The sequence below is a fragment of the Mytilus californianus genome, unplaced genomic scaffold, assembly GCF_021869535.1.
Source record: "Mytilus californianus isolate M0D057914Y unplaced genomic scaffold, xbMytCali1.0.p SCAF_3, whole genome shotgun sequence".
Classification (NCBI taxonomy): Eukaryota; Metazoa; Mollusca; class Bivalvia; order Mytilida; family Mytilidae; genus Mytilus; species Mytilus californianus.
The window spans coordinates 24,111,229-24,132,528 of NW_026262679.1; the positions used below are offsets into that span (position 1 = coordinate 24,111,229).

Consider the following 21,300-nt stretch of genomic DNA (forward strand, 5'->3'; position numbering starts at 1 on the left):
TTGATCAATTTGTCTGCAAAATGACCCCTCACTCCTCCTTTAGTACTACTGATAAGTCACTGACATGTATACGGTGTAGAATAGTATCTACGGAAAAGTAGGGCAACGATTTTCTTACTATAAATATGAAGTAGGACTGAAGAAGAAGATTTTATTCCAATTAAGGGCCTCGAAAGAGAGGGTGCTGGCAGATTTTGGAAATAAAATATTCTGGACCCCATTAAGTTGGAAATAAATAATTTTGCCTTATAACACACGAAAAGAATATTTTGCGGCTTTAAATTATTCAAACTAAATAGATTTGCTTTTCAAGATGCATCTATTTTTCGCAAACTTCTATTTTACAATATTTTACCTCACGCGGGTCGAAGTGGAAATAATTAATCTTGCCGCCTTTTAGTTGGAAATAAATATTCTGACCTCATCAAATTTGACCCCCCCCCCCCCCCTCGGCGACATTTATTTTGTTGTGCAGATATATCACATTGTCATTGTTGAATGTTAGTTAGCATCTGATTTTGTATATATCTGTAAGTGTTTTCTTTTGTGTGCTCGGTAACAATTAGGCCTAACAATTAATCCTGGAACAATTATAATATATATCATTTTAATAAAACTGCACGCCATACATAAATAGCCTGGTACCGTAGATTGGTCCATATTCTGTGTTAGTGACTCAGTTGAGGTTACCAGGATTATTGGTTTTATTCGGATTATTTCGGGAGGTTTCCTTTACTAATTCGGACTGTAGTTGCATCATCAACATGCATGCCCACGTTGCAATTATTTTTTGGTAGCCAAATGTTTTTTTGAAAAAAGTTCGATCGCGTTATAGAAAAAGATGACCAAAGCAGAATATAACCTTTCAGAAAACGAAATTGACCCAAAATCAGGTAAGTCCCGTAAGACATTGTGTTAAATATCAACAAAGGATAATAATATAGTAAAACTATAGTCTATACAATTCCTTGAATCAACAGAATTTAAAGTTCTTTATAACAAATGGACATTAAATAAAATGGACCGAAAATTGCTCTTAGTACAGAAAAACATGTGCAGTTTGAAAAGTTTTAAGGCCGATTATCCACTAGATATATATATAAGAAATACATGACAAGTCGGATCACAGACAACTCGGACCAATTTTTAGACAACTCGGACCAGTTTTGAAGAGAACTCAGACAATTTTTAAAGACATTTTGGACCACTTTTAAGACAACTCGCACCAGTTGTAAAGGCAATTCTGACCACTTCTGAAAGCAACATAGACAAGTTTGAAAGACCATGAAGACTGCTCGGACCATTTTAATTTTTTTTTTAATTCTATTTTAAGTTATTTATTGTTGTATTTATAAACGTATCTGTTCATGTGCCTGTCATATATTTTATAAAAACAATATTGTTAGTGATTTGAAATAGTGCAAGTTCTAATACAAGAAATACAAATATTATTACTGTCTTTTCATATGCCATATATATATATTTAAAAACAGAAGTTCTGAAACAGTACTCATCAGATTCAAACAATGATCAGAAGAAAAAAACTTAAACAATTGACAATAAAAAATATACATCATTTAAAACGTTAAAGCTCTGAGAGGAAAGTTTACTCCAATACCTTGTTAACTTTGTTGAATCTGTTTTTGATCTCACAAATGAATTTCTCCTGATAAGAATTATCTTTAAATGGGCCTGAGACATATTTCTAACTGGTCCGAATTGTCTTTTACATGTAACTAGATAAGAAGCGTCCCTTACATTGGCCCATTCAGTTTTCCAATTGGTCTGAGTTGTCTTAAAAGTGGTCTGAGTTGTCTTTTAAACTAGTCCGAGTTGTCTTCAAATTGGTCCAAGTTGTCTTGGTCTGACTTGTCTTTGGTCAGAGTTGTCCTGATTCCATATAAAATCTGAATGCATTAAAACATGTTTTAGAAAGTTAAATTTTTTTGTGATAATTTTTTTCGTTGCTACATAAGGTGTAAAAACAAACTAAGTTTGGTTAAATCTTAGATGCCTCCTCTCAGGTAACAATGGTATTGATTGACATGGACAATAGAAGAACAATAGATATCTACACAACAATAGGTGATTTAAATTGTGTAACTGAGTGAGTGAACTGTATCATCTGCAGTGATAGATGCAAGTCTGTGGCTCTTAGGTCCTTATGATATTTTTTGACATTTTGCAGACCATGGCTCATAGCTCCTAGTCCTTATGATTTATTTTGACAATTTGCAGACCATACGGTTCCACAGCTACTGCAGTGATAGAAATTGTTTTTAAAAATCTTTCTGAAGCACAAAAAGCATTTAACTTTAAAAGGCAAGGCACTGGCTACGATTATGTTGAAAACGTAACAAAATATATAATCCCTACCTACTTACCCAACCCTACAAGGCATGGGTAGGCAACATTAAACAAAGAATTTTTTTAAGGGTGGCCTTGTGAATTAAGTAGGCAAATTAGATGTAATAACCAAACAGGCCTAAATGTGTGTTTGTGAATTTATGGAAAACATATTTGGTGGAAGTTGTTATTTGTGTCTAAAATAAAGACAGTGAGTTAAAATAGAACTAAAAAAAGAATAACCTAAGGCAAGGGTTTTTTCAATTTGTTGGTTTACGGATCAGCTGACCCTATTTTTCACATTTTCAGAAAAAGATTAAAATTGACATTTCATGCTTTTTTTTCCCTGCCGACCCTAACAAATAGATTATCTCTGAAATATAAATATAAATATCTGTGTAGCAGCAACTTTGCCTGAAATTAAATGCATTATTTTAGCATGTTAAAACATTAGCAGAAATGATTTTAAAAGAATAAAAATCTAAAAATAATCCGTAGCGTAGCGTTTATGTTCCTAAATGTAGAATTTTCTTGTTTCATAGATTGGGAAAAAAAATGTTCGTCCATTTGGATATCTAAAGCGGGATTGGCTGACAAAGGATGAAACCGATATCATCGTTTTCCATAGGATTGGTCTACTTTGTTTATGACACAGATGATAAAGTGTTATTTTCGTGCGATTGTGTTTGCAATTTCTGTTTCACTTGTTTTCGTGTTCAAAGCTCATTATTCACTACGGTTTCTTAAATTGATAAGCAACAAGTAGCTGTTTTTTTTCTTTCGTGATATGACCATTTATTTCCTGTTTGTCAATGATACCCACCTTTTTAAAATTTATATGACAAAAAATGTATGATGATGGCATCTTTGTACATTTAAAACAGCTGAGCAATAATGTTTGGAACTAAAAATTAAGAAAAAGCAGACCAAATCTATTGTTAGTAAGCTGAAATATATTTTTAATCTATACATATTTCTGTCTTGTAAGATATTTTTTTCTTTTTTTTCCCAACCAACCGACTTTCACACATAAAAAATCTCTATACTAACAAATTTAAAAACCCTGACCTAAGGATGTATGTGGTATTTTAACTTCTTTGTGCTAGCCTACCATACTTGCAAGATTTTAGTTGGGGAGCTAACCCGTAAGAAGTCTATCCGCAAAAAGAAAAACACCCCAGGCAAATTGGTTATAATAATCTGTTTGGGATATATATTCAAAATGGGCCTTTAGTAGGATAACCCCTTAGGTCATGGTTACATTTAAAAATATCATTAGGTCACCAGGTCACTTGTATGCTCACTACACAGATCTTGGTTTTGAACATTTGAAAGGTCACAGGTCCTTTTACATGAGATGTCAGGTCCCAGGCTCAAGCCAACCTAATCTTGGTTACAGGTTGGATTTGACCATGTTGAAGCCACCCAAATGAGGTTAAATTTACTGTGCAAAATAAAAATATTTTGGAGGTATGGGGAAGTATTACAAAACTACTTGCAAATAAAGACAGCAGCTTTTCTGGTTACCTTATTGTTTCTAAGGTTTTCAATGGGATCATTCTGGCAACTTCTTTGATTTTTGGAAAAGTCACTTACCAAAAGTGATTAATGAAAACAAACGTATTTTCTTCAAAATAAAAATTAATAAATACTTATAACCTATGGGATATTTACAGAGATAAATCCCCAATGATGAGCAGCATTCACTCTAAAATGTACCCAACTTTGACACAAGTGTAATTTTTCAGTGAATCAACACATGCTGATGTGTTTACTATACCTTTCACAAAGAGAAAGAAACAGAAATCTGAAGGAACCAATTCATGGAAGCATTTTTTTAATTGCAATAAGTTTTAAGATTAGAGTCATGCATGTGTAAATATTTTGGTAGAATTTTGATTTATTTTATTATTTTTCTACAATTTCTAATGTAAAGTAATGTTTTATTTTTTAGTACCATGGTGGACATCCAGTCGACTTGGTCTGGCTATTCTAGGCTTCTTTGGATTTATCAATGTTTATGCCTTACGTGTGAATATGAGTGTTGCCATTGTCTGTATGGTAAACAGAACAGCCATACAGACAAACTCACCAGACCAAAATGGAAATGTAACAAAGATTGAGGTTGGATGTGGCTCTGGTCTAAATACTACAGGTACCAGTAACTTTGAGGTAAGTACACATATCTATTGAACATTTTTTTTATTAGTTTTTCCTGACTTTTTTTTACATAAATTTTCATCCTGCCTTTTTTTTTGGTAAAGTTGCTCATCCTGCCTTTTTTTTTACTCAAAACTCCTGTCCTGCCTCTTTTTTCAAATTTCATCCTTGTCCCCCATAAAAATCAAATGGTAGCTCCCTAATTTATTAAAAGTTTCTTTCCATTTCAGGATGGTGAATTTATATGGGGTAAAACAGTACAAGGATTAATTCTTGGTGCTTTCTTCTGGGGATACCTTGCTACACAGATACCTGGTGGATGGCTGGCCACAAAATTTGGTGGCAAACGAGTTTTTGGGTGGAGTATGTGTATGGCCACAATAGCTACATTATTCACTCCATTAGCAGCAAACGTTGATCCTACCGGTACATTTCTGATTGTACTTAGAATTCTTGTTGGGTTTTCTTCAGTAAGTATCAATGTTATACAAGTTTAAAAGAGATGTAGTAACTGTTGTAAATTTCAAGAAATGTATGATTTGTTTACTACAAGAAAATATTTGACTGTTTCAAGGTTTCATTGTTACTCTATGCACACAAATAAGTTTTACACTTATAAGATCACTGTATCAAGTGTTATTACAGTCTGTTTGAAAACTTCTCTTCTGAATCTGCTTAATGGATTGAAACCAAAGTTTGTCTGCTTGATTTATAGGATGTCAACTATAAAGTTTGTGATTTTAGTCCAGATTGGTCAACCAAAATGGCTGCAGTATCTAAAAATAGAACATAGGGGTCAAACTACAGTTTTGGTTAGTTTCTTTAAAACCTTAGCAATTAGAGAAAAACTCAAAATTGTCAGCAGAACAAATTCTAGCTACCCTGAAAGTTTTGGAAAAATCTGTCCCCATGTTTCACATTTATTATCACTGAAATGTTAATTTTTTTACCTTTCAACACTGAAACGTGGAGAAAAATCTGTCAACCTGTTTTTGAGTTATTCCCCCCCTGAAATATACATTTCTTCCAATTTTTTGCATTTTTTTATCTAAAAAGCTAGGTTAAAAGTGCAAATTGCAAAAATGATCAGCATGATAAGATTTATCTACATTTTTGTACTCTGAAAATTAAAACACTTTAGGAGATAGGTTAAACATGTTAATTGTATAAATAACCAGCAACAGATTGAGTTACTATAGTATGTGCATATACAAGTCCTGATTTTCAAACTGGTGATTTTTTTCTCAAGGTGAGCGATACATGCAATGGTGTTCTTCTTATTTGCAATAAGGTTGGCAAAATAAAAATCATATCAATAAATTTTCATCTATAAAGGATGATATAAATTTATGTCTGCTTATTTGCAATAAAATGACAATTAGACAATTAGAATAGCCTGTTCTCTAATGTCTAGACTTTCCAATATTGTATTAGATGATTAAAAAATATGACTGTAAAATGAAATCTGTCTTTTTGCAGTGTTTTATTAATTATACTATATGTTAATGAATGTATTTTAGGGTGCAGTTTTTCCAGCGATGCATGCTTTGTGGGGTAACTGGGCACCACCAATGGAGAGAAGTAAACTTACAGCTTTTTCTTATGCAGGTATAACGTAATAAAATCTTCCTCTTCATTGGATATTAAAGTTCTAGGTATAGTATTTATTTCTCTTGAGTAGATTTTCCCTAAATCTTATATATGTATCAATTAAACAATAGAACATGTGTATTTTTCAACTCTACCATGTCTACCTGTACACAATTGTAGCATGAACCACACAAAACACAAACTTTATAACTTATTCAAACTGCGCAATCCTGAAAATATCATCACATGATTTTGTTAAAATATTCAATTGACAGAAAAAAATAGTTTATTTCAGATTCTATTAATTAAAAATAAAAGATGGTCATAGTCAACAATATTCAGCCAATCAAATCTGGCCTCAAACAAGGTGAAATTGTTTTTTTTCACAAATTTACAAACAGGCAATCTAAAAAAATCTTCTGTTGTACTTAAAGCTCCAAAGATCTAGAAATATATTTTTCTTGATTGCAAGTAATTCTTTAATTGTTTTTAATCCCCTACCAACGAAGTCGAATGGGGGCTTTAGGTTTGCACTCCGTCCGTCTGTCTGTCTGTCTGTCTGTCTGTCTGTCTGTCCGGCAAATCAGTTTTCCACACTTTTTTTCTTCATGCTTGACGATATTGATTAGAAAATTGGTATATAGTTTTATCATGACAAGTTACAGATCAAGTTTGAATTTTGTTCCAGTCTGATGATTTTGTGCAGAGTTATGGTCCTTGGACTTAGAAAATTCACTCAAATTATCAGTTTTCCGCACTTTTTTTCGTCATGCTTGAAGATATTGATTTGAAAATTGGTATATAGTTTTATCATGGCAAGTTACAGATCAAGTTCAAATTTTGTTTTGGTCTGATGATTTTGTGCAGAGTTATGGTGAAAATTCACTTAAATAATCAGTTTTCAACACTTTTTTTCGTCATGCTTGAAGATATTGACTTGATATTTGTTATATAGTTTACACCATGACAAGTTATAGATCAAGTTAGAATTTAGTTCCAATACAATGAATTTTTAACTGGTAGGGGACTTTGTATTGCTATGCAATACTCAAAGAATGCTTGTTTTTTAATATGTCTGTAGTGGCAAAAAGAGAGATGTCTTTTTTCTGTGTCATTTAGTTAGAAGTATCGAAAAAAAAAAAAAATATATATATACATTATGAATTGTTTTACTGGTGTGTCTGAAAATTATTATATTACAGGAGCACAAGTTGGTAATGTGATAACCTTTCCATTAGCGGCTGTTTTATGTAAATATGGATTTGCAGGAGGCTGGCCATCCATCTTTTATGTATTGGGTGAGTTTAATTCTAAGTGACCTGTCACTTTGGTTTTACCTAACAGAAGACATACAAGTTTATTTTTGTATTGTTACTAATGCAAAATATCATACATAGATTGTTTTCTAAATAATAATTGTACATAAACTGTTGAAGGCAAATTCATCGTCGGAAAACCCTTGATATAAAGCTTTAATACTGTTTAACAGAGGTGACGTTAATGTAACTTACTGTGGATTATATTATTTTCATGGCTACCAATTTTCGTGGTTTGAGAAAACAATGTATTTTCGTGGATATTTGATTTCATTGTCTTACTAAAACTCTGTATATCAACCTAAAGAAAATTTGTTCTTTGTTGAATATTTAAATTCTTGGTTCACCTTTTTCAACAAAATTCACGAAAATTGGTAACCCATGAATAATAATGTATCCACAGTATTGTAATTTCATTCACATCTATTTTCATATACAGAAAAAAACATGTTCTGAATTTTTTTTACCACTTCAATGGCTGCAGTACAATGTAGTATTACATTTATCAATCTAGAAAAAAATGAGGTTGCTCAGACTTAAATACTTGCAAACACAAAGTAACTAATGGGTGGAAAATCTGTAAGAAGTAATAAGAATTCTCAGTTGGTTACCTATGTTCCTGGTTTGAAAAATATTTGTATGTAATTTCAGGGACAGCCAATTTTGTGTGGTTTGTGCTATGGATGGTTTTAGTCAGTGATAATCCAATGGACCATAAAAGAATTTCTGATATTGAGCGTGAATATATTGTTATGTCCTTAGCAGAAAATCGTCATGCTGAAACAGGCAAGGTTAGATATTGCAAAAATCATAAGCATTTCCTGTACTTAAAGCAATAAGTAAAAGATAATAGACTACACCATAGTAAAAAAAAGCAGCAAAGAAAAACCCACCAAAACCGAGGATAAACGAAAGTGCTAGCTATGAAGGGCAATCAGTTCTAGCTCCAATAGTGCTGTCACATATCTTGCAAGTTGCAAGTAAAAAAAGTAATAAGTCGCATCCAGGGATGTAACAATTCAAGGAAAAGAGGACAGGATTGTGGTTACAACAAGTGGAGCAGTTCCCTGGTCATCTGTGACACAGATTTTTCATAATGGTCAACAAAATCATAATGGCATCTGCAAACCTTCGAAGGAATGAATTTAACTATGCTATTTGGATATCTTTCTAGAAAACGCAAACCCCCCAAAAAAAATAATAAGACTATGAATGTTTGTGCAGTGTATGTTGTGATTTCAATCCTTAAAAGTACAGCTGTAACATCTTCAGTTCACCAATATATAAAAAGTCATTTGATGCAATGCTTCCTTGCGGAGGAGAGGTAATAAAAATCGATCTTAAACTGGTACAAATCAATTTAATCCTAAGCTCACCAAGCTTCAAGGACCATGTCTGAGTAATGACCATCACATTGCATCATTCTCCATCCCTCCTTGTAAGTTCCATCCCTCCTTGTAAGATTTTAAAAAATTGTTCTCTTTCTGTGAAAAAAAAAGCCAATCTACCACATATAGAACAAACTGCAAAAATGTTATTTTATGCTGACCTTTCAATATATACATTGTCCTGGATCTTGATATCTTTATCTTTAACGGGAAGCTTAATACCAAAATTTATGACAAAAGAGATGATTTTTCATTTCCGATTGTTAATTATCCATTTTTAGATGGTGACATTCCCTTGTCACCATCTTATGGTGTTTATATATCTCAACTTGTTCGATTCGCTCGTGTATGTAACAACGTATTTGATTTTAACTAAAGAAATCTCTGTATTACTGAGAAATTATTACACCAGGGTTTTCGATATCACAAACTAGTCAAAACATTTACTAAATTGTATCATCAGTACAAGGACATCATTCGTAAATATAAATTAACATGCAGACATCTTATACGTTCAGGTATTTCACATCCAATCTTTTATGGTAATATTCTGTACAATGCACAAAAATGTTGGCATTCACCTCAAAAGCTAACCAAACCTTTAAAAAGACTTATTTGGAAGGGATATAGTTACGATACTGTTGTCAAGTCATTAAGGATTGCATATTTTGGTATTAATATTGATTCACTCGTAGGGTCTTTTCATCGGAAATAAAACACATTTATTCTAAAACCAGTTGTTGGCATGATACGTGTTATGTTCGTCTCATATATTTTATGATGGTATGATACTAAACCCCTAACGGTAGGGATTGTACTTGATTTTCATATGATGAAGACATAATCTTTCAATCAGTTTAATTGAGGTCTGGAGCTGGCATGTCAGTAACTGCTAGTAGTCCTTTGTTAATTTATGTATCATTGTCATTTTGCTTAGTTTCTTTTGTTACCTATTCTGACATCAGACTCAGACTTCTTTTTAACTGAGTTTTACTGTGCGTATCACTGTGTGTTTTTTTATTCTACATTGGCTAGAGGTATAGGGGAGGGTTGAGATCTCACAAAACATGTTTAACCCCGCCGCATTTTTGCACTTGTCCCAAGTCAGGAGCCTCTGGCCTTTGTTAGTCTTGTATGTTTTTTAATTTTAGTTCATTTATATGTTTTGGAGTTTAGTATGACGTCCATTTTCACTGAACTAGTACACATTTTTATTTAGGGGCCAGCTGAGGACCACCTCCGGGTGCGGGATTTTCTCACTGTGTTGAAGACCCATTGGTGGCCTTCGGCTGTTGCCTGCTCTTTGGCGGGATTGTTGTCTCTTTGACATATTCCCCATTTCCATTCTCAATTTTATATATATGATGTAGGAATGAAGGAGAATACATTCCAATTAAAGTCTGTAAGACTACAAGGACAATCTATATTTATATTCACTTACCAAAGTTTCCCATCTTGATTTGGTTAAGGTTGGTCAAAAACATGGCTGCCTTTCACAGTTCCTGACTTTTATAGGAGAGATGATTTTGAAAATATTTCATTAAGATTCTTCATATTTGTCATACCAAGATGTTTTAGATGATATGCAGGGTAAGTCCCTAGGGGTCATCCCCACCTACTGTCATTTGAATATGTTCAAATATCTTGTAAGTGGTTAAGATACCCACCCCTAAACCCTATACTATCTACAAAATGAATTGAATGAATAATAAGGGGGAGTTCTTAAGGGTTTATAATTCAATATGGGAAATTAGTTTGGGAGACTTCTTAACAGCATCCTGTTACAATCATTTCTTGTTGTAAGATATTTTTATAGTTTTAATTTGGTAGTTTATATTTTGATGTTTTAATTGACTTTTTTTTTCTAATCACTGAGGTACTGACATTTAATAAAATCTGGAAATGTTTTTTAGGAACTAGATGTACCATGGAAGAGTATACTGACCTCACTTCCAGTTCTTGCAATTGTTGTATCCAATATAACATCAGACTGGGGAGCCTACACATTGCTAACAAATATACCAACATACATGAGTGAAGTCTTAAAACTAGATATAACCTCAGTAAGTTAACTCCGTTTTAACTCACATGAGCAAGGTCTTATAAGCATACGTGCATGAATTTTTATGATAAGATATTATGTCTATAAGTTTATACCATTATCAATTTATATGTTTGAAGTTTTGAAACTGAAAATTATTTCTTTTAGCCTTCACAATATTAACCAATATGAATGAAGTCTTATAGATAGACATTACTTCTGTAAGTTAGCACAATATCAGCTTACATTAGTGTAGGTCATATAGCTGGATATTACATCTGTAAATCAACAAATAACTGACCAATATACTAATCTACATAAGTGAAGTCTTTAAAAAGGCCAAATATTTTACAAAGTAAAAAACAAAGCCTTATAAGCAAAATCAAGAGTAAAAATTCATCAAAATCTCCAAAGATAAAAAAAAAAAATTCTTTGTTTTAACCAGCATACAAAATAAAAAAAACAAATTGAAAACATAAACATGTATAGTTAATCACATGATCTGTGACAGGTTCTGTACATATAGTATATATGGTAAACAATAGTCTCTGTCTGTTGTGGTTCAGATTAAAAACCATAAAGACAATAAATAGACAAAAACAACTACAATAATGTATTGGAATGTGTGTCAGTGGCTGAAGGAGTTCATGGCCTCTTATTATAAATGGACTCACTGTGAATCAGCTACAGTGTTTAAGAAATAATATTGTACAATATTCTCTTGGTGGACACTGTGTGCTGTGCTATGTCTTTTTTTTTTACAATTTAAAGTGGTGTCACATGTTAAAAATATTTTTTAATCTAGAATGGACTTTACTCAGCTTTACCATATGTAGCCTTCTGGGCCATGATTAACATTGCTGGATGGATGGCAGATTTCTTCAGGGAAAGACGTTTAATGAATACAACCATGACCAGAAAAATATTTGATTCTTTCGGTAAGTTTATCAAACATAAAAATAACGATATTTGGTGTAGCTTTCATTGAAAGAACACACCTAAAAAATACTAGACAAAAATGAAAAAATCTTATAATGTTGCCATATTACTGTCAATATTGTGTACTAGCTGATAGTATACAAATAATGATAATTTTGAAAGAAAGAGAACATGAGAGAATGCTTAGTTTTATATGGATTAGCTACAAATGTTGATGCATATATATATTTTGTTTGTTACATTCAGTTTGCTAAAAACCAACTTTTATAAATGAACTATATCAATGACCCCAAAAAATATCTAGAAATGAATTGCTGTGCCTTCAGGGGCAGATCAAGAACATCTATGACTGGGAGGAACCATGAAACAAACATTTAAAAGTTGTATATATATATGGGACTGGGTAGGTACATTTCTTTTGTTGTGTTATGTTGCCAACACAATGCTTGTTGCACAAATAACTTGCTATGCAATAGTTCCAAAATTGTCAGTATTTCCATACAGGACATGTTTATATTTCAGGTAAAATTGTACCAGCACTTATGCTGATTTGTTTAGGATATGTAGACTGTACCACTCCCACTCTTGCAATAGTCTTGCTGATCCTTGCTGTCAGTCTGACAGGGTTCCAGTACAGTGGCTTCCTTATCAATCATGTGGATATAGCTCCACCATATGCTGGTATATTGTTTGGCATCACTAATTCTATAGCTTCAGTAACAGGATTTATATCTCCATCGGTAGTAGGAGCTATCACTAATGAGGTGAGGAATAGATATATAGATGTATTAATTAATCAAGTTGAGAACTTTAACTCATCCAAATTAAAAAAAAAATGTATGATGTACATGAAATTCTACAGAAAGTGAATTTGCCATTCATTTGTTTGATTGATGTGTATGGTTATTTGAATTTATCCCTCTTTGTATCTAAGTTACACTTCAAATTTTATTGCAAATTATTAATTTATCTCTGTTTATATGATTCAACAAATATTTGCATTCAGTTGAATTTGTATTGCCTTATTTGCTTTCTAAGTATCAGAAAGTTGATTTTATTTTAAAGAAAAAAGTCTCTTTTACCAGTTATTAGTTACACACTGATTCATTGGTGGATTGCTACTGAATAGGTTATTGGTAGTCCAATGTCCTGTTTCATGTTAATTCTTCTTATTATATTTAATTCTAGGCACAGACAAGAGATGAATGGCAGAAAGTGTTTTACATAGCTGCAGCTATTTATGCATTTGGAGCTGTGTTTTACTTAATATTTGGTAGTGGGGAGCTACAAGATTGGGCTAGAGAAAAAAGGGACCTGGAATTAAATGTGGAAATGGAACCATTGAAAATTGACGAAGAAAAACCACCAGTGGATAATAATATTAATATTTGAAAAACTTAATGTTTAAACCATGAAGAAAAACTTGATGTTTAAAAATATGAAGAAAAACTTAATGTTTAAATCATGAAGAAAAACTTAATTTTTAAATCATGAAGAAAAACTTAATCATGAAATAAGTAGGAACTACATTTAAATGCTAGATCTAGGAAGTAGTATTAAATGCTAGATCTAGGAAGTAGTAATAAATGCTAGATCATCTTTATGTTTTAAGGTAAAAGGGTAAAGTTCCTAGAGGGAAATTTGTGTATTCCCAAACACAGCCAGTTGCTCAAAAGATCAATTAAATGTAGGAAGCTAAAACTGCATAACTACTGCATGAGTTTTGCATTTGACATTTTAATGAATTGTTGGTAGTACTGTTATGTTTTGACATGATATTCTAAACAGATGTTTAATTTTATTTTGGTGTACAGTGATCTTGTATATGCAGACAATGCAATTTAGTTTACATGCTATGCAAAAAATTGGGCTTAAAAAATAAGATGTATATATCAAAAGAAAAAATTTAAAACGTAAGTCTTGTATAGAAAATTTTTGAAAAATCATATCAGTCCAAATGAGTAGTATGTGAAAAATATTTAAACTCACTCAGGAGGAACTACTTAGTCATGTCTCATTTATTATGAAATTGTTTTAACTTTGTTATACATGTACTGTACAGTACATGGCCAAAAGTATTTGTCACTTGTGATTTTTCACTATATATTTCATATAAAACTAAAACTAAGTTTTTATGCCCCATTTTTATGCCCCATTTATGGGCATTATGTTTTTCGGTCTGTGGGTCCGTTCTTCTGTCCGATAGTGCGAGTGGGGCATCCATGTACTATGGACACATTCTTGTTTTAAATATATGTGGTAACATTTCTGGTAGGAATTTAATCAACTTATTACCAATAGAAGCAGAATTGTCACAGGCTTATTTGTTCATTTGATTATATTTTTGTTGTGGAGTGTCTTCAATTTTTGATGATACAAACACAAGTATTATTTTATGTTCATACATTTGTTATATATTTCAACCAAATTAAATTGTAAAAAAAAATTGTACATGTTCATTTTAAGAGAAAACAAAAATAATTGATGATAAAACTATGACCAAGTAAACAAATATACTTTAGACAATTCTGCGTCTTTTAACAGCTTGTTTTTAAAAATCCAACAAAAAATGTCTTCAAAGTAATTTTCTTAAAACATGTGTTTTTATATGAAATATGTAGCGAAAAAAGAAAAACGACGAATACCATTGGCCATGCACAGTATGCTTCTTATTGACTTGTTTTATTTGAGAATTGGTACCAGTATTATTTTATTTTAATGACAGTATATTTTTTTGTTCAAAACTCCTTTCTTATTATGTAACTAAATTCTTTTGCCACACCCAGATCATTAAAACTTGGCAATTTTGATACTTTATATTATCTGGGCATTTATTTTTGAGAGATATTCTGAAAGTTAAATTTTCTTCCTATTTTTGTTTATTAATTACAAGAGGACAGGGATAATCTTGAGTTGTATTAACCACCAAAAGTTGGATAAAATATAAAAAAAGCTACATAAGTGATATTAAAATATTTTAAGGGGTGAAAGTGACCCTTTGGCGGTTTGGAAAATTACCCATAAGTATGTATGTTTCAAAAATAAAACCTTCAGGAAAATATATGCATATTTAAAAAAGTTTATAGAAAGCATTTAACAAAATGTATTTATTTATTTGTGCAATTTTATAATAGTGCCATATGTATTTTAACTTATTTTTGTATAAAACTGCCATGTATCTCAAGATTAATTTATAACAGTACAGTTATAATTTATAAACATTTTATCATCACTGCCAAATCATGCTATTTTTTGACATTTTTTTTCCATAGAAGTAGCAATGCTTCATCATTTGTATTTATGTTTAAAAGTTAAACAGAGTATGTTTAATAGTTAAACAGAGTAACAATTAATAATTTGATTTGAATTTGTCTTCTTTTAGCAGGTTACTTTATTTTGGGTTTTTACGCCCTTTTTACTATAAATGAATTTTATTAACATTTGTGTTTTCGTTGTTTTAAAGTAAAAAAACTGTCAGCTCTAAAAAGGTCACACCTGACTTTTGCAGGTTGATAGTAATATAATTGGGCACTTGTTTGGAGGAAAGGTATTTATGGTCAATGTTTATAAGTTGAAATATTAATTATACATGGAACATTTACAGTTTTCACTATGTTGATATGTCCATCCATCCTACATTTCCTCAGACTATTCAACAGGAAGTGAAGTTAAATGCTTCCTGTTTTAAAGTTTGTTCATATTGATTTTCAAGGTTTTCCATAGCCTAATAGGACAATAAAAATCATGTCAGTTCATAGTTCAAAGTGGTTCAACGCTCCCAAATCAGTGCGTAAGCTGGATATAAGGCTCAATTATTTGTTATTGTCAGCCAAGTAAGCACTTCAGCTTCCTTGGACCCTATAGTAACATAAAATATTAGGATTGAAAGAAGCTGTTTTTTTATAATGACCTTTTTCATTATTTCTCTTTCAAGAATTACTTAATGTCATTTATAAAGGGTAAACAAAAGCAAATCACCTGACCATCAATCATCACAGAGTAGATCACACATTATTAAACCAACTCTCATATAAAATGTATATGGTGAAATTTTGGAAAAGCTTCCATTTTATGATGACAATTTTCACAATTGTCATTCCCAAGTTAAACAATTTGATAATTAGTATTGTTACAGGTACAGTTGTTCAAATTAGATGGGTTTTATTTGATTTAGCAAATCATTATTTTGCAACAGTTCATCATCATTGCTGTTACACATTTTTAAAGTTGTTATTTTTGGAAAGACTTCCCTTTTTTACCCTAGTTTGTTCACATTGTTTACAAAAGTTTACTTCAGTTAGCATTATTTATCTGATTACAGGTATGTCTTGAAGATTTATATTTATTGTTGTTATATTATGTTATATGTTATATTATTATCATGGTAGATCTGAAAATACTGATAAACCTGAATTGTTCGGCTTTTGTTTTATTATTAATATTGACATTTTATTATATAACCATTTATTTATCTTTATTCCAATATATTACAAGTCCAATGATTAATTTGTTCAACCTTTTGAATGAGCTACTTTTGTTGAGAAATAGCCAATTCTTGTCATATCATCACATAATACAAATTTTCTTGCCTGTTTATTTCGAACTTTAGAAAAAGTTATATTGAAAAAAAAACTTTGTAACTCATCTATGATATAAGATGTCATTTTACCCAATTGTGATCAAACAATTGCTTAAGGGCAAAGCACATACAATATTGGCAATGATCATGAATCAGAATCAAATTTATATTACTTATACTAGTTTTGTGCCACTGCTAATTGATAGTCAGCTCTGTAAGTAATTTTTACCAAGGAGCCAGTGCATCCACTTTCACATGATTTTAATTATACATTTAAAAAAATAATCTCCATTTATGGGGTTATGTATTAATAATGAAGGCCACATATTCTTTTTAAGTATATGACATGTAAACAGATAGATCATTAGAGTACTTCTATTTTTATGCCCTTTCAATAGAAGGGGAGCATACTGTTTTCTGGGATTAGGTTAATATTTTGGTTTACGGTAGTTTACTATTAAATTGTGCTCAACGTAACTTAAATTAGTATACATTTTTCATTTTGATGTGAACTTTTTAAAATGTATACAAAATTCAATTTTGCCACTCACTGACCATAGAAATGTGATAGTTTAAGCAGAGTTCATGCAGTGTCCAATGGACACATATTCTTGTTAAGCATATTTTCTGTACATTTTTGTCGAGCCTTCAACTTTTGTCGAAAAAGCGAGACATAGCGATCCTACATTCCGTCGGCGTCGTTGTCGTCGGCGGCAGCCACAAATATTCACTTTGTGGTTAAAGTTTTTGAAACTTTAATAACTTTCTTAAACTGTCCTGGATTTCTACCAAACTTGGAAAGCAGCTTGTTTATGATCATAAGATAGTATCCAGAAGTAAATTTTGTAAAAAAAAAATTCCATTTTTTCCATATTATACTTATAAATGGACTTAGTTTTTCTGCCAGTTAACATAACATTCACTCTGTGGTTAAAGTTTTTAAAATTTTAACAACTTTCTTAAACTATCCTGGATTTGTACCAAACTTGGACAGCAGCTTGTTTATGATTAAAAGCTAGTATCTAGAAGGAAATTTTGTTAAAATTTTGTTCCATTTTTTCCGTATTTTACTTATAATTGGACTTAGTTTTTCTTCCAGTTAACATTACATACAGTCTGCAGTTTAAGTTTTTAAAACATTTATTAGATTCATAAACTATCCTGGATTTTTACCAAACTTGGACAGAAGCTACTTGCAATCAAAAGATAGTATAGAGAGGAATATTTTTATTAATTTTTTTCCTCATTTTTCTTGAGCCTGCGATTAACAGCAAAAGTAGGCGAGACACTGGGTTCCGCGGAACCCTTACGAATTTTTTATTTGATAATCACAAAACTTTGTTTTATCTTTCTTTGATTGTTTTTTTTCTTAGTTTGTTTTTTATAGTATTTTCGTTTTAATGCCTTGCTTGCTATTTTGGGCTGCAGGAATGCTGTTTACATATCCCGGTAGTTTTATAGATACATACTTAGTTGTGGCATCTGTAAACTTATACATACTCATTAATGCCAACTGTAAATATGTTTTTCTTAAATGTTCTAAGTAAAGGTTTACATTCAAGTCTTGTTCCTCTTCGTTTAAAGAAGTATTAGGAAAGATTGTAAATCTTATCTAACAAAAATGGTTTTAGCTGTCTCTGTTATGTTTTTTTTTTATGAAATTAACATTGTAAATACTCATTATAATCTGCATAAAATTATACAAAGTTTTTATAGAAAGTGGACATGGATTACTAGTATTTTTATGAGTTCATATATTCATGAATTTTGTTATCCAAGTTATTTTATTACCAAAGAATGGAAAAAACCATGAATTCAAAATTCTGCAAGCCATGACTTTAATGAGAGAAAAAATTAAGACATAGTAGTTTTACAATTAGAAAATATTAGTTGATGATTTGGCCTTTTATGTTTGCATGGGTTTTGTGAAATCTATACTTTCTATGGACCCACTAATCTTGTTCCATGCAGAAGAGTTGTGGACCTTTTTAATAATAAGTGTATTCACAATAAGGTATCTACAAATAATGCTGAAATTTTCATAGCAGGTGAAAAAAGAAAAAGATTTATAGAACTCAGATAAACTGCATGCTTTGACGAAATTTGCACTTATATATAAAGATATATTTATGTCTACTTAGTTATGTTGTTATTTATATTTTCATTTATTATGATATATGCAAATATAAACATATATATATGAATACTACAATGTAGATTGCATGTTTCCATAATATGCAACTGATGAATCATGTTGGTTTGTTGTATTCATACCAGAAATCCTTAACACGTGAAATTAACTAAACTGTAACAAAAGCCAAAAGATTCATTTTAAACATTGAAATTTGTTTTGCTTTTCCCCCAGAACTTTTTCCATGATGTCCATTAAAACATGTGATAATTTATGGATATGCACGACTCAACATGCCCCCTATTTTGCATGTTAATTTAATTATGATGTGCTCAAGAAAAATAACCTTTTTATTGTTAATTAACGTATCACTGACACAGCTTAGCTTTCTTACTTGTTTCCAAAGTGTATAAAAGATAAAAAAAATAATATTAAATCGAAGTGTTGAAAGTATTACAATCTAAATGTTCAGATGAACAGCTAGTATTTCTAAATTTCCTTCATTACATTATGGTGTTGGACAACAAATGATATGTTACCAGATATAGTTGAATTCATTATCATGTACTGTAAAGTTTTTTTGTTTATGTTTTGTTCAATGTTTTCTTGATATAGTGTTTTATAAAACTAATATGTTCTCTCTGAAATTTGTATACATTGACAAATATCCATTTAACATTTACATATATTTTTTATCAGTTTAATTTGAAGTTGTTTACAATCTTCATAATTTTATAAATGATATTTTATTTATTTTGACTTTTAAGAATATTTTTAACCAACATCATGTTACTCTTTACCATCCAATTTCTACAGCTTCTATTGGCTTAGGTTACTTTTAATGAGCAAATGTGATGTTTTGCATAATATTGATCTTTTATTCACGGGAGTGAGCAGTTTTTAATGTCTGTGAAAAAGTCTGAATTGTCAATTTGTTAAGATTAAAATAAAAGTTACGATTTTGGAATAATATAGAACAATTTTCACCATAGTAATCAATCTAGATAGAAATATATATATATATATAATGCTAATTTTTACATTATTAGAAGTACATTAGATAAGTCAACCTAATAGTACGTTTTCAAGATAATAAAAATGTTTGATTAGTATGCAAAACAACATAGTATAAAAAATATTTTATTTATTAGTTGAATATAAATAATCTAAGCATTTCAATAAAGTATTACAGACTGAATGTTACAATACACATGATGATGATTTTGCATCTGACAGGACGTGCAAATCAATTTGATTTTGATCCTGTATTTACGCTTTGCTTCCAAGGACCTTTAAACTCCCAATTTTACTTTCTGTTTAAAAGATCTTTTGAGATCTTCTGGTTTTGTCGTAATGATACATGCCTTCAAAACTTTGGAGACAGACATGTCATTGGCTGATGTAATTATTACAAGACCAGAAAGTAGTACAGATTGTTAGATCCTTGTAACAGACATGTCATTCACTGATGTAATAATTACAAGACCAGAAAGTAGTACAGATTGTTGTTAGATCCTTTTAACAGACATGTCATTCACTGATATAATAATTACAAGACCAGAAAGTAGTACAGATTGTTGTTAGATCCTTGTAACAGACATGTCATTCACTGATGTAATAATTACAAGACCAGAAAGTAGTACAGATTGTTGTTAGATCCTTGTAACAGACATGTCATTCATTGGTGTAATAATTACAAGACTAGAAAGTAGTACAGATTGTTGTTAGATCCCTGTAAACAACCCATTGACAGAGGATCTGTATTTTAATCAGACTGCATTTAAATTGTTTCTGATAATAAAACTTACATAAAAGAATCCACAAGAAATTTATTTTTATATAGATCATACATGTCACAATTTCATTTAGTTCAGGATTTGGTGCTGAATAAATATTGACAACACATTTTTTGTTTTATATTTTTAAAGAGTTACTGAGAGTGTTGACTTAAATACCTTGTTTTAAAATCTTATAGGACTTTTAGTTACTGTAAACGTAGTATTTTTTTGCAGGGTTATTATCTCTTATTTCGTGTTCACATCAATTATACATGAAAATATCCACTGCACGAATTATTTTAAAAAGAAAAAATATTAATATGAAATTTATCAACTGTTATAATACAAGTTTCACATGATGCAAGATTTATACAACTTTCAGAAGGTCGGCCATGTTAATTGTAACACTGTTAAGAAAGTTTCCTCAATTTTTTCTGAAATCTGAAAGGTTTAAATTAAAGTTGTTGATGTCATAGGAAGCCTTCTGTGGCAATGTCAAGGCAAAGAAACTCATCATAGAGACCTGGATTAAAATTATGTTGACCAGACATCTGTTTCGTCTACAAAACACTCATCATTGTGAACTGCTAGTTGGACTCAAATAAGTTTAAAAAAGCCAAATAAAGTACAAACTTGAAGGGCATTGAGGATTCAAAATTCCAAAAGATTTTGCCAAATACAGCTAAGGTAAACTATTCCTGGTGTAGAAAATCCTTAGTATTCGGATTAGTTCAGAGTTTTGTAAACAGTTAATTTTAAATATTGACCATATCAATGATAATTCATGTCGACAGAGAATGCTGACTACTGGAGTGGTGATGCCCTAGGCCAGACACGCATCTTTATTTACAAAAGCCAAATCAGTGAGGCTCGACTCAAAAAAGTTAAAAAGGCAAAATACAGTACTGTGTTTGCTCGAGGACTGCTACCTTGCACGTTAAAAATCTTGCTCAGTTAGTTGGTCTATTACAAAACTGATGTCCCTTTTAGATCTTGGTATAACAATTTCTCAAACCAATATATATGATAAAC

General features: G+C 30.9%; 1 protein-coding gene across 1 annotated transcript; it reads left to right on the forward strand.

Annotated features, from left to right (window-relative positions):
• The first annotated feature begins 756 nt into the window (after positions 1-756).
• LOC127734180 (sialin-like) lies at positions 757-20,395 on the forward strand. Its single transcript, XM_052243904.1, has 10 exons — positions 757-893; positions 4,301-4,518; positions 4,737-4,976; positions 6,027-6,114; positions 7,299-7,394; positions 8,064-8,203; positions 10,714-10,863; positions 11,647-11,779; positions 12,303-12,544; positions 12,969-20,395. The coding sequence occupies exons 1-10, from the start codon at positions 842-844 to the stop codon at positions 13,170-13,172; spliced, it is 1,563 nt and encodes a 520-aa protein (XP_052099864.1). The 5' UTR covers positions 757-841; the 3' UTR covers positions 13,173-20,395.
• Positions 20,396-21,300: the final 905 nt, after the last annotated feature.